This window comes from Lithobates pipiens, unplaced genomic scaffold, assembly GCF_037356315.1.
Source record: "Lithobates pipiens isolate NorthernLeopardFrog02 unplaced genomic scaffold, aLitPip1_a1.2 Scaffold_8, whole genome shotgun sequence".
Taxonomy (NCBI): Eukaryota; Metazoa; Chordata; class Amphibia; order Anura; family Ranidae; genus Lithobates; species Lithobates pipiens.
Window position 1 is genome coordinate 623851756 of NW_027507903.1, and position 12392 is coordinate 623864147.

General features: G+C 40.6%; 1 protein-coding gene across 1 annotated transcript in view; it reads left to right on the forward strand.

Annotated features, from left to right (window-relative positions):
* LOC143961470 (NXPE family member 3-like) overlaps positions 1 to 10268 on the forward strand; it is a 120636-nt gene extending 110368 nt beyond the window's left edge. The window contains exons 5-6 of the mRNA XM_077470765.1: positions 3002 to 3208; positions 9457 to 10268. Coding sequence (XP_077326891.1) covers positions 3002 to 3208; positions 9457 to 9989 — 740 coding nt within the window. The 3' untranslated portion in view covers positions 9990 to 10268. The remainder of the gene's footprint in view (positions 1 to 3001; positions 3209 to 9456) is intronic.
* The last annotated feature ends 2124 nt before the right edge of the window (positions 10269 to 12392 follow it).

A 12392-nucleotide genomic window follows, 5' to 3' on the forward strand; every position in this document is an offset into this window, starting at 1 on the left:
CCACTTTAACCTCTAAAGTATCTCCCCTAGCTACATTTTTGGGAGACCCACCATTGTCAGCCGCCGTTCCCTTTCCGGACACCTTTTTATGGTAGAAGCTTAATCATTTGACCACCCTGTCTGCATTACAAGTTATTTCTAAGATATTACCACTTCTGCCGTATCCTCCTGATCATCTGCTTTGTTGTTAGGGACCAAGACCTGACTTCTGACTACTCTTCTGCCTGCCGCCTGTGTCTGATCTGCCTGCTAGTTGCTGACCTGGACTGTCTGACCTTGCCTTGGCTCTTCTTCCTGCACCCGATCCAGCCCTAGCTGTGCCTGTCATCAGTTCCTGCTCTTCTGCCAGTCAGTTGCTCCTGCGTATCCTGACGCACATCAGCATTCTCTGGCAGAAGTCTTATCATGCATTTGTGATCATACTCTGTGCTCCTTTGTTCCCTGTTACTTTACCAGGGCTCCTGACCCAGAGATGTAAGAGAGGCCTTCCTCTACACTTCGGGTTCCATCAACAGGTACGTTACAGTACGTTACAGGTAGTGTGAGGATTTATGTATAATGAGTTACTGGGCAGCAAGTGAAAGAACTACCCCAACTATTGTTTATCTTATAACTTAAAAAGGATCTCCAGGCTTCTCCCCAAAACATTTTAAGTCACCAGCAACAAATGCTGTAGCTGCTTACTTTTAATATTAGAACACTTACCTGTCCAGCAATCCAGTGGTGTCCTCACTCGAGCCAACTTTTCAATTGGCTATTGGGTGCTGGCACCACATCTTGATTAAAGGAAACCTTGACTAAGGGTTCCCTACTGCGCAAGCACAGTGAGCATTGTGAATGGGCCGGCTGCCTGCAAAGGGGGGGCAAACTTCTGGCTCAGTTTGAGTTTCCCCCCCCCCAGAACAGTGCCAGAAGAGGGAGCGGATACCTGTCAACACCAGGTACCGCCCCCCCCCCCCCAAAAAAAAAAGGTGCCAAATGTTGCAGTGGAGAGAGGGGAGGAGGAAGACTCCTTTTGGGTGAAGCCCCATTTTAAGCTGGCCATAGACAGTTCGAATCTTGGCCGGTTTAGCAGGGACTGGCAGAGATTCAAACCATGTATGGGCAGGCTGATTGTACCCAAGTCAATTAACTTTGGTACATTAAAAATGTTGAGTTTTCGTGCGATTATTGCCAGTAGTTATAGCAGCTAGAAATAATCACTGTGTTATCTCCTCGCTGGGATGGCTCCCCACCCACCCCCCCACCCCCGCTGGGAGAACACAATAGCTCCATGGTAGGGATTCACACAGTCAGTGTTGATGGGAAAATCCAAGAGTCTTTCCTATATGGCCAGCTTAAGTCAGTAGTGTTGTTTTTATTATTACTATCATCATCATCACCATCGTAATTGGAGTAATTCTGTTTACTTGAATAATCACACTGCCATTATTAATGTTTAACTGTTCTCCTATCTACCATCTTAAACCCTGGGCTGACAGTGATAGGTAGGGCTGCTTTTCTATTATGCTATTTACAAACTTATTACCCACTTCAAAGAAGCCCTGAACTGCACCAAAGCTGCCACAGTTTTAGGTTGAGAATTATAGTGTGTGACAAATGCAACTGATTCCTCATTGATGTCCTTCCCACTTCCTGGCCACTGTCTCTGCTAGGTCCACATGCGGGGGGGGGGGGGGGGGGGGGTTGTTCTCATTGCACTGTAAGCTACCTGCATGTTCTTCACTGTATTTAATTCTGTCTTCTCCTTACCTTGCTCCTGTAAACTACACATTGCTTTCTACACACCTTCTTTGCCACACCCAGCGGGGAAACCCCTGGGGACCTATCATGGAACCCTAGGGTTCCACATAACCCAAAGTGAGAAACCCTGGTTGACTTTCCTGACTTGCAGTCTAAGCCCCATAGACCCATCATCTACCAATACAATAACAGTACCCTTTAATTCAATGTACAGTGCTGGTGTAAACTAAATAAACTATGCAATATTAGAACAAACTCCAACTAGTTATATGAATATTCCCCTCAGAGGAAGTCACATGAGATTTGACGAAATGCGTAGGAGTGGGACTTGGATGACTTTGTGACACTCAAGTGGAATGAGGAAGTGCAGTAAGTGATACAGAATACAGGTTCTCCGGACTTATTAAACAATGCTGTGTATACTGTATCTGGTGTGATTTAGCACTTATAAAATGTGAGTGTGGAGTTGTTGTTTTGTGGCATCGCAATAAAAGTTTTAAAAAGGATAAACACTATATTTTGTTTTTTGAGTGCCTGGTTCTGAGTGGATTAAAAGGAAGAAACATGTACTGAAGATTAAAATGAGGGTACATCAAAGCATCAACTATGGCCCAGAAAAAGGGACAAAAAGCACAATTTGACCAAACATGATATGTCAAAAGGTGAACTTAGCCTTTAATAATGGAGAAAATGGAGCCATTGGTAAAGCTAAACAAGAATATTATAATCATTTCGAGTGAAACTTTACCCATAACAGCTTGATAAAAAATAATGTTCTTTAGCAAGGATTCCACATTAATAATTATGCTACCAAAATTAGTATGATCTGTAAATTGCCTCCAGCCTTGTTTCTGTTTCTTCTTGAAGAAGGCAGACATTTTTTCTGAAGCCCATAGTCCCTGAGCAGCAGTAGACCTTTAGGTTGTCAGCAGATAGGCCTCTAGTGGTTCTGATCTTCAGCACAATGCCAAAAATGGAGAGCAACTAAGCAGGGCGAGACAGTGTAATACTGGATTTTCAACAATATAGGTACTCATTTACTCATTTGTAATGTTTTCTGACTAAAGTTCCACTTTAAGACTGAATATTTAGATTGCTTCAAGAGTCTACGTGTGGCTTTCTCCCAGCTTAGTTCATCAGTAATTTTGCAACTACTCATAATAAAATATAATTACAGATAATAATTATCCATAACTAAAAATTAAGATTTGATGTTAGTGGCATGAGAAGGGTGATCTTTATTATTATTTTCCCCTAGGTTCAAATGTTCCATGTATAACTGGGCTAAAGAATCCAAACCCCTCAGGATTCTATTATCAAGATGTCTGGAAGTCTCTGGTCTGCTCCAATAAACAGTTTGATAATCATACTTTGGCAGCAAATTGCCTTGCTGGGAAGACTGTCTACATGTTCGGAGACTCTACAATGCGACAGTGGTGGGAATACCTTGTGGCTTTCATACCAAGTATGTTACATAACAGGGAATAAGTAGAACCCTTATCAGGTATTTATTGTTATTGGTGTCCTGTTGGGAAGATTTCCCTTTGCTGCCTGTCCTAGTGACCTTTACCGCATGTGGTAAGTGTATCATGTTACTAATTTGCATAAATTATCGCACATGGTAGATAAATTCGAATTCATAAAAAAATAACAATTTTGCTCTAAACAAAAAAAATTTAAAAAATGACGGTAAATATCACCCAAAAATTGTGCGGTAATCTGTCCAGTCCACAAACTATACAGGAACTTAAAAAAAGGGGTTTTGGTGGCAATAACCAGTGCGGTACCAGAAAGAGGGGCCTATTTAAACCCTCAGAAAGAGGCATTCCACTCACCGGGAGCCTAATTGCACTCACAGAAGACCCACAGAAAGAGGCCTAATTCCACTCACCAGAAGCCTAATTCCACCCACAGAAGACCACAGAAAGGGGCCTAATTCCACCCACTGGGAGCCTAATTTAACCCACAGAAGACCCACACAAAGGGGCCTAATTTTACCCACAGAAGACCCACAGAAAGGGCCTAATTCCACCCACCGGGAGCCTAATTCAACCCACAGAAGACCCACAGAAAGGGGCCTAATTCCACCCACAGAAGACCCACAGAAAGGGGCCTAATTACACCCACAGAAGACCCAAAGATAGGAGCCTAATTCCACTCACCAGGAGCCTAATTCAACCCACAGAAGACCCACAGAAAGGGGCCTAATTCCACCCACAGGAGACCCACAGAAAGGGGCCTAATTCCACCCCCAGAAGACCCATAGAAAGGAGCTTAATTCCACCCGCCAGGAGCCTAATTCCATCCACAGAAGACCCACGGAAAGGGGCCTAATTTTACCCATAGAAGACCCACAGAAAGGTGCCTAATTCCATCCACAGAAGACCCACAGAAAGGGGCCTATTTCCACCCACAGAAGACCCAAAGAAAGGAGCCTAATTCCACCCACCGGGAGCCTAATTCTACCCACAGAAGACCCACAGAAATGTGCCTAATTCTAACAAGACCCACAGAAAACTAACACTATTCCACCAGCAGTGACCACACAAAAATGTGGCATTATACATCACAAGTACACAAGTATTTATTTCTTTATTTTTTTTTAAATCAAAAAGGCATGACGTGCAGTGCAAATTAAATGCAACCATCGGCTATAATTTAACATCCAGAGCTTTAAAAAAAAATTAAAATATATATATATATATATATATATATATATTTTTTTATTTTTTTTTTATTTTTTATTAAAGTACATGTTGTTTACAAAAGTACAACAATAGAGTATGTCAACCATGACAATTACTCTACCTAGAAGTTACCTCTTGAAGTGGCCACTGTAATATCTTTGGTTATAAACAAAATTACGACAAGTAACCACTTGGATAGGAACATGAAAAATAAATAAAAAAAATAGTTTCAACGATATAAACATAGGCAGCAGGCCAAAAACATAGAACAATCTAGTAAAGAGCACTTTCAACAGCTTTAGTAGGCCATACATGATGTATTTAGTAAAAATGTTAGATTAAAAAAAAAAGATTTTTGCAAAAGAAAAAAGATTTTTATTCTTATGGAAATTACCTTAAACAACCGATTACCACATGAGAAAACATGAGAAAATGCAGTAGTTATTGTACAATCTAAAAAATACTGTATTCGTTATTTAATGCTAAATTCTTAAACTTTCACAACTGATTTACCACATTTGTTATTTTACCGCATTTTATTTGCCGTTATTTAACTCATATGCTACGTACACATGAGCAGAATTTCCATTGGAAAAATATTGGATGGACCTGCTCAAACTCGGCTTGCATACACACGGTCACACAAAAGTTTGCGGAACTTTCGACCGTCAAGAACATGGTGCCGTACAACACTACGATGAGCCGATAAAATGAAGTTCAATGCTTCCGAGCATGCGTCAAATTGTTTCAGAGCATTACGTAGGAATGGAGCATACACACAGTCGCATTTTCGGACCAAAAGCTCTCATCAGACCCCGTGTGTATGCTCCATTGGACAAAAAGTCCAAAGGAGCATACACTCAGTCACATTTTCGGACCAAAAGCTCTCATCAGACCCCGTGCATACGGGGCATTAGTGAATTGACCCCAATGTTTTCATTGTGGAAGGAAAAAAAAATGGCACATCTCCTATTGGGACACATGCAGCAAAGAAATGTTAAAGTAGAAGTATATGCAAAACTTTTGTTTTCATTGTGGATAGAGTAAGGGAGGGTTATAACTTATGTCAGCTTTTTTTTCCCACCATCTGTGTCCCATTGGGAAGATTTATCTTCACTTCCTGTCCAAAAGCAAAACAGGAAGTGAAAGGAAATCTTTGCAAATTAAGGGAATTACCTGGGGGGCCCAGATCACCAGAACTAGTGTCTCCATTGGAAGATTTCCCCTCTATTGCCTTTCTGGGGACAACCCATAATTTGGGATGTCCTTTTTCTTTCACATTCAATAATAATGGTAAACAACACAAATAGAGAGGGTGAATCTCCATAATGGGGGCACAGAGAGCACTAGCAATAAAAATTACTAGCATTCTAATCCCTCCCCACTCTATCCAAAGCTAAAAAAAAGTTTTGTCTTTAGTTATACTTTAATGTTGGTTCCAGTCTTTCCCTACATTGCAAGCTATCTTTTTTTTATTACATTTCTATGACTGTTGAAGAGATTTACCCTTACTTCCTCTCCTTGTGTTGAGCAGTGAAAAATTTGGCAAACAGGGCAACAAACAGTTGCTAAAAAAAATAAAAAAAATAAAAGGTTGCCTAGAGATACACGATATTGTCAAAAGTACCGGGACACCTGCCTTTACACATGACGTACATGAACTTTAATGGTATCCCAGTCTTTGTCCGTAAGATTCAATATTGAGTTGGCCCACTCTTTGCAGCTATAACAGCTTCAACTCTTCTGGGAAGGCTGTCCACAAGGTTTCGGAGTGTGTCTATGGGAATGCTCCCAACATTGTGGGAACAGTTTGGGGATGGCTCCTTCCTTTTCCAACATGACTGTGCACACAGCAAGGTCCATAAAGACATGGATGAGTGAGTGTAGGGTGGGGGAACTTCACTGGCCTGCACAGAGGCTTGACCTCAACCCAATAGAACAATTTTGGGATGAATTAGAGTGGAGTCTGCATGCCAGGCCTTTTCCTCCAACATTAGTGCCTGACCTCACAAATGCCCTTCTGGAAAAATGGTCAAACATTTCCATAGACACACTCCTAAACCTTGTGGACAACCTTTCCAGAAGAATAGAAGCTGTTAAAGCTGCAAGGAGTGGGCCAACTCAATATTGAACCCTACGGACTAAGACTGGGATGCCGGGGGGCATGGCCGGCAGCCAGAGCTAATGGCTATACAGAGAAAGCCTAATCATGAAATGTGGGAGACCATCCGTGACAACTACCTGGCTCTCTGCACCCTGGAGATCACCCTGGACAACATGGAGAAAAGAAAGAAAGACAAGACGCCTCCAAAACATACAGATTTCTATCAGGCTGAAGGCACGCCTAGGCCACAAAATAGCACCGGGGCCTCAGGTCCGAGGCGTGGTCTGCAACATGACGGTCACTGTGCAGGCTCAGGTCTATCTCCACAAAGCTTATCCTATCGAGCCAGCAACAGAGGGTCCACATCAGGGGTATCACCGATCAACAGTCTTCAGAAATCATCCCAGAAAAGATCATCAGCACATACAAATGCAGGTAAGACTGGTGATCAGAATATGTCACAGGACATTACTAGGGAATTTGTAGAGCAGCTTAACAAATTCCTCACCACAGGACAACAATTAAGTGACACTGTAATGAGAGACATGTTGATCACCCTCAGAGGATCCCTGCATAGAGATATGATGAACTGGATAAAAGAACTAAGAAACAATGTCTCTTCTATTGTTGACAGAGTCAGCCATATTGAGGATAAGATGGGGGAATTTACAGTTGCCCATAATGAGCTGGTGGATGCACATAATGACACAGAGGGGGACATGCAAGCCATGAAAGATAAAAACGCAGATTTAGAAGATAGATTGAGAAGGAATAATATCAAAATGCGGGGGGTAGAAGAATCGGTGATTCCAAGCAGAACTCAAGCAATACGTCCAACAGTTTATAGCGACAATTTTACCTGATACCCCTGACAGTGAAGTAATAGTGTACAGAGCCCACCACCTTCCAAAATCAAAGTTCCTACCAGAAAAAATCCCCAGAGATGTTATTGCCCGCATCCATTTTTTTTTCACATCATAGATGAGGTCATGCGATTTGTTAGGAAGAATAAAACACTACTGAACCCCTACTCTGACCTATCAGTGTTCGCTGACCTTCCTCAACATACCATGGCAGCATGCAGGAGCCTCTCTACACTGACCAAACTGCTCCAGAATCATAAGATCCAATATACATGTGGATTTCCCACCAAAATCCTCATCAAAAGAGAGAATCGTACTCATGTCATAACAACACTTGAAGATGAATTTGATCTTGCAAGGAGATGGGACTTTCTCCCTGAAGAGAATGACAATCTCCCCTCAAAATCCCCACCACTCAGGGTGGCTTTGGAATGGAAATCTCCATAAGTTCCACAATAATACTGCCTTACAGATGCTTGTGTACAAGTTGCCATGGGCATACTTATATCAGGACGTCTGTCTCAGGTTACTGGAAGCTAAAACCCCCTCTTATCCTTTGGGGAAAAAAAATTCACACTCTGAACCCATTCAATTTTTTTTACGTTTCTGTTTCTGTTTCTAATATTGTTTGTTTTTCATGTTTTTAATGTACTTGTGGAACACAAAGAATATCTCATCCTTACCCTACTCTGGATACCTAGGACTGAAAAATTCATCTTCATGAAGCTGATCTTGCTGCCCATCTCCAATTCCTAATCTTAGAATTCACCCTTGGCTACAAGATAAATAATGACATATAAAGAACTACTATCAAAACAACCAAAGCCCACCTCATACGCCCTGATCCAACTAAAGCATCATGCTACCCACTCAGATTTACACTACAAAATTACCCAATACGATAAACCTAAAGACTTATCATGGTTCTACTCCCTACTTCAAAATAATAATAATTTTGTAAAGACATCTAATATGTCTAACTGGGAAAAAGAACTTGGATCAATATACTCCCCAAAAACTGCCATCCAATCTAACTTCCGCCACTCCCACCGCACCAATCACTGGGATCAAATACTTAAAATTCTTCATAGATCATATCTATCATATCTCACCCCAGCAAGACTATCTTTAATCTTTCCATCTGTAACGAATACATGTTGGAGGCAATGTGGGTGAAAAGGTAGTATTATTCACATACTATAGGATTGCAAAAATATACATAGCTTTTGGTGCGCAATCTTCAAACTAATAACCTCAGTAACTGGATTAATGATTAAACCTACCCCTCATTTAGCTCTACTTAATTTATCTATAGACACAATACCATTCCAATTTAGAAGTATTGCAACACATATGCTAATAGTAGCCCAATTAACTTTCACAGCCAAATAGAAAACCACCCTATCCCCTGACACTGAGGAAGTGGTACGCAGGGTTAAAACTCAACACTCATATGAAAAATACTTTGCCACCCAAACTAATAATCTAAAATCCTTCAATAACCAATGGGCACCTTGGACATCAAGATTTCCTGATAATGATTGATCTCATCAGTAAAAATCTCACAAATCGGTATTAAAAGGACTATTCTCGTGATCTGGTACAGTTTTCTTTTTTTGTTTTCATTGGTATCTTTACACTAGTGTTTTCTTTAAACTTTTATAACTATCAACAGATAATGCAATGGTAGTCTGTACGATTCAAGCAACAACTTGTATGTGTTGAAATCTTATTGTTAACCTGTGACCAGAGCGTTCATGGGGGCGTGACATCCACATTGTGTAGTAGGATGTACGCACCCTCTGAATAAAGGATAAATACTCAGGTAATATTGATGTAAACTTACTACTATTATCTATGATCATATGCGTTGCTACTGCTGTACTTTCATTTACAATGTTATACCCTAATAAAAAAATAATTGAAAAGTCTGGGATGCCATTAAAGTTCATGTGTGTGTAAAAGCAGGGGTCCCAATACTTTTGACAATATAGTGTACATTATCTTAATTTTGATTAACTTATTAATTTTACCTTGCATTTTATTTCCAAAATCTTAGCTCTAAAGAAGATCGATCTTCATACGGTCCATAATACAGGTCCAATTCTAGCCACAGATGCAGAATTTAATTATTTGGTCCAGTGGAGAGCCCACCAGAAGCCTGTACGCATGGAACGTACTGCAGTACATGAACTGCGCTACACTGCTTCAGAATTGGATAGATTGGGGAACCGGAAAGGGATTATCATCGTGATAACATGCTGGAGTCACTTTGTTACTTACCCTGTTGGAGTGTATATCAATAGGTTACTTCACATTCGAGAAGCTGTAGTTCGGCTGTTAGAACGCAGCCCTGAAACAAAGATCCTCATCAAATCGGCCAACACTGGCTATGGGTTTTTCCATGGAAGTGACTGGTTATCATTGCAGCTGGACACTTTGATGAGGGCTATGTTCTCTAAGCTACCAGTCACAATTCTAGATGTTTGGGAGATGACCTCTTGCCACCGTGAACCTGAAAATATCCACCCTAAAAAGGTCATTATTAAAAATGAGATAGATTTGATGCTTTCATTTATATGTCCTCATTGACAATCAGTGGTGTGTTTTAATATTGTTTAGAGCACATTCTTCGGTGGGAAGTCCAGGTCTAAGCAACACCTGCTATACATATATATATATAGAGTACAGAAAATGTTATGAACTGCTTTGGTTGCAGATGGACAAATCTACTGAGCAGATAGCTACATATGTGGTCAAGTGTAGACAAGCCTACTGTGGCTTGATTGGACTGCAGATTTTATTTATATGGATCTTAATGTAAACTTGATTGTTTGATTAAATTAAAATAAATAATGTATTTTTATCATATCTATTTGAAGTAAATGTAATTCACTTCATTGTAGCTCGTTCTCTGCTGTCCCACATGCATCCCGTGACCCACATTGTGGGTGTCACTGGGTGGAGGTGAGGGAGACCAGTCTAGATCCATTTGCTGAGCTCCCCTAGTGGCAAATAACCAAGAAGTGATGTGTATAACATCACTTCCAGTTTCTTGTGTCAAATTTTCCAGCTGCTGTGACCAGGGATGGAGCTAATGGAGAGTGCTCCATAATGCCGCGTACAGGTGGTTGGACTTTTCAACGGCAAATCGGAGCTTGTTGTCAGAAATTCTGACCATGTGTAGGCTCCATCAGACAGTTTCCATCGGAATTCCCATCACACAAAATTTGAGATCTGGTTGTCAAATTTTCCGACAACAAAACCCGTTTGCGTAAATTCCGATCGCTTGTACACAATTCCGACGCACAAAGTTCCACGCATCCTCGGGAATCAAGCAGAAGAGCCGCACTGGCTATTGAACTTAATTTTTCTCGGCTTGCCATACGTGTTGTAAGTCACCGCGTTCTTGATGCTTGGAAATTCTGACAACTTTGTGCAACCGTGTGTAAGCAAGACAAGTTCGAGCCAACATCCGTCTGAAAAAATCCCATGGATTTTGTTGTCCGAATGTGCAATCGTGTGTACGCAGCATTAGTTTTAATGGAAGGCTTGAAAATTACTTAGAACCCCCAAACATTATATATGTATATATATATATTATATATTTATATATTAGCAGATGCCCTAGAGCAGCCATTCTCAACCGGGGTTCTATGGAACCCTAGGGTTCCTTCAGAGGTGGCTAGGGGTTCCTTGAGCTGTGGCTGATTTACCTCCCGTTTGATGGTGTCTACATAGTTCTGAGCCAATGCCACTTGGAGGAGCCAGTGGTATGACACCAATGATCTTTATAGCTTTCTGTAAGGGGGCCATTCTTGCCACTACTGTAAAAAAGGCCATTCTTCTCACTGAACACCAAAGTAAGGGGCATTGTTATCACTGACCCCAAATGAATGGGTTTTATCAGGGGTTTCCCGAGAACCGAAAATTATTTCAATGAATTAAAAAAACAAACAAAAAAAAAGATAATGTTATGTTAAGTAAATAGATACCTAACATGTCATGCTTTAAACTTGTGCACACTTGTGGAATGACGACAAACTATGGTACTTAAAAATCTCCAAAGGTGACACTTTAAAAAACGTATTTTTTATTTTTTTTACAATTTATTATACTGTCTATTTAATTTTTTTTATTATCACTTTTAGTTCTGTCACAAGGAATGTAAACACCCCTTGTGACAGTAATAAACAGTGACAAGTACAGGATCAGGGGTCTATAAGACCCACACACCTCCTCTGCATGTGAAAGTATTCAAAATGCCAAGATCTGCTCTTTTAAATACCTTAGATTCTTTTAAAACTGCCACCGTTGGCTTCCGAGTAAACTGGAAGTGAGATTGTGACGTTGCTTCCAGGTTACTACATCCGAGACCCAATCAAAGCCAATTATGTTTTTTTTTGGGTCTCCAGCCACCCGGCGGATATGCTGGGTGGTCACTTGAGTCTCCCCGTGGGTTGTGAGAGACATGCTTGTAATTACAGCCGAGTGGTTACTTAGCTGCATCGGTTGTAATTACTAGAGAACCGACCGTCAGCTCCAAAAAACAGTACCGGGGTACCACTTGAAGCCAATGACGTACGGGTATGTGATATGGCAGCAAGAAGTTAAAAAGATCATATCATAAAGTAATATGTAATATAAATAACATTTAAAAATGGGTAAATAGTTACACCCAAGTAGACATGTGCAGAAGGGAAAAAAATGTTTAGTTTTATTTCAGATAGTTTTGTTATGTTACAAATTTTGTTTCGTTATGGAATTCGTTTAGTTTGGTTTTGGAATTTGTTTAGTTGAATTTTTGTTAAAATTAGTTTCATTTATCAATTTTCTAACGAATTCCAACTTTTCAGAACGATTAGAATTGAAAACAGAAATAGCTGGTTGTTAAGCAGCGGGCCGGGAAGCCAGCTGCCTGCATCCTTAACAACCAGCTGGCTTCTCCACTGACAGATGAATATAAGGATAAGGATACCGGCAATTGCCTGACAA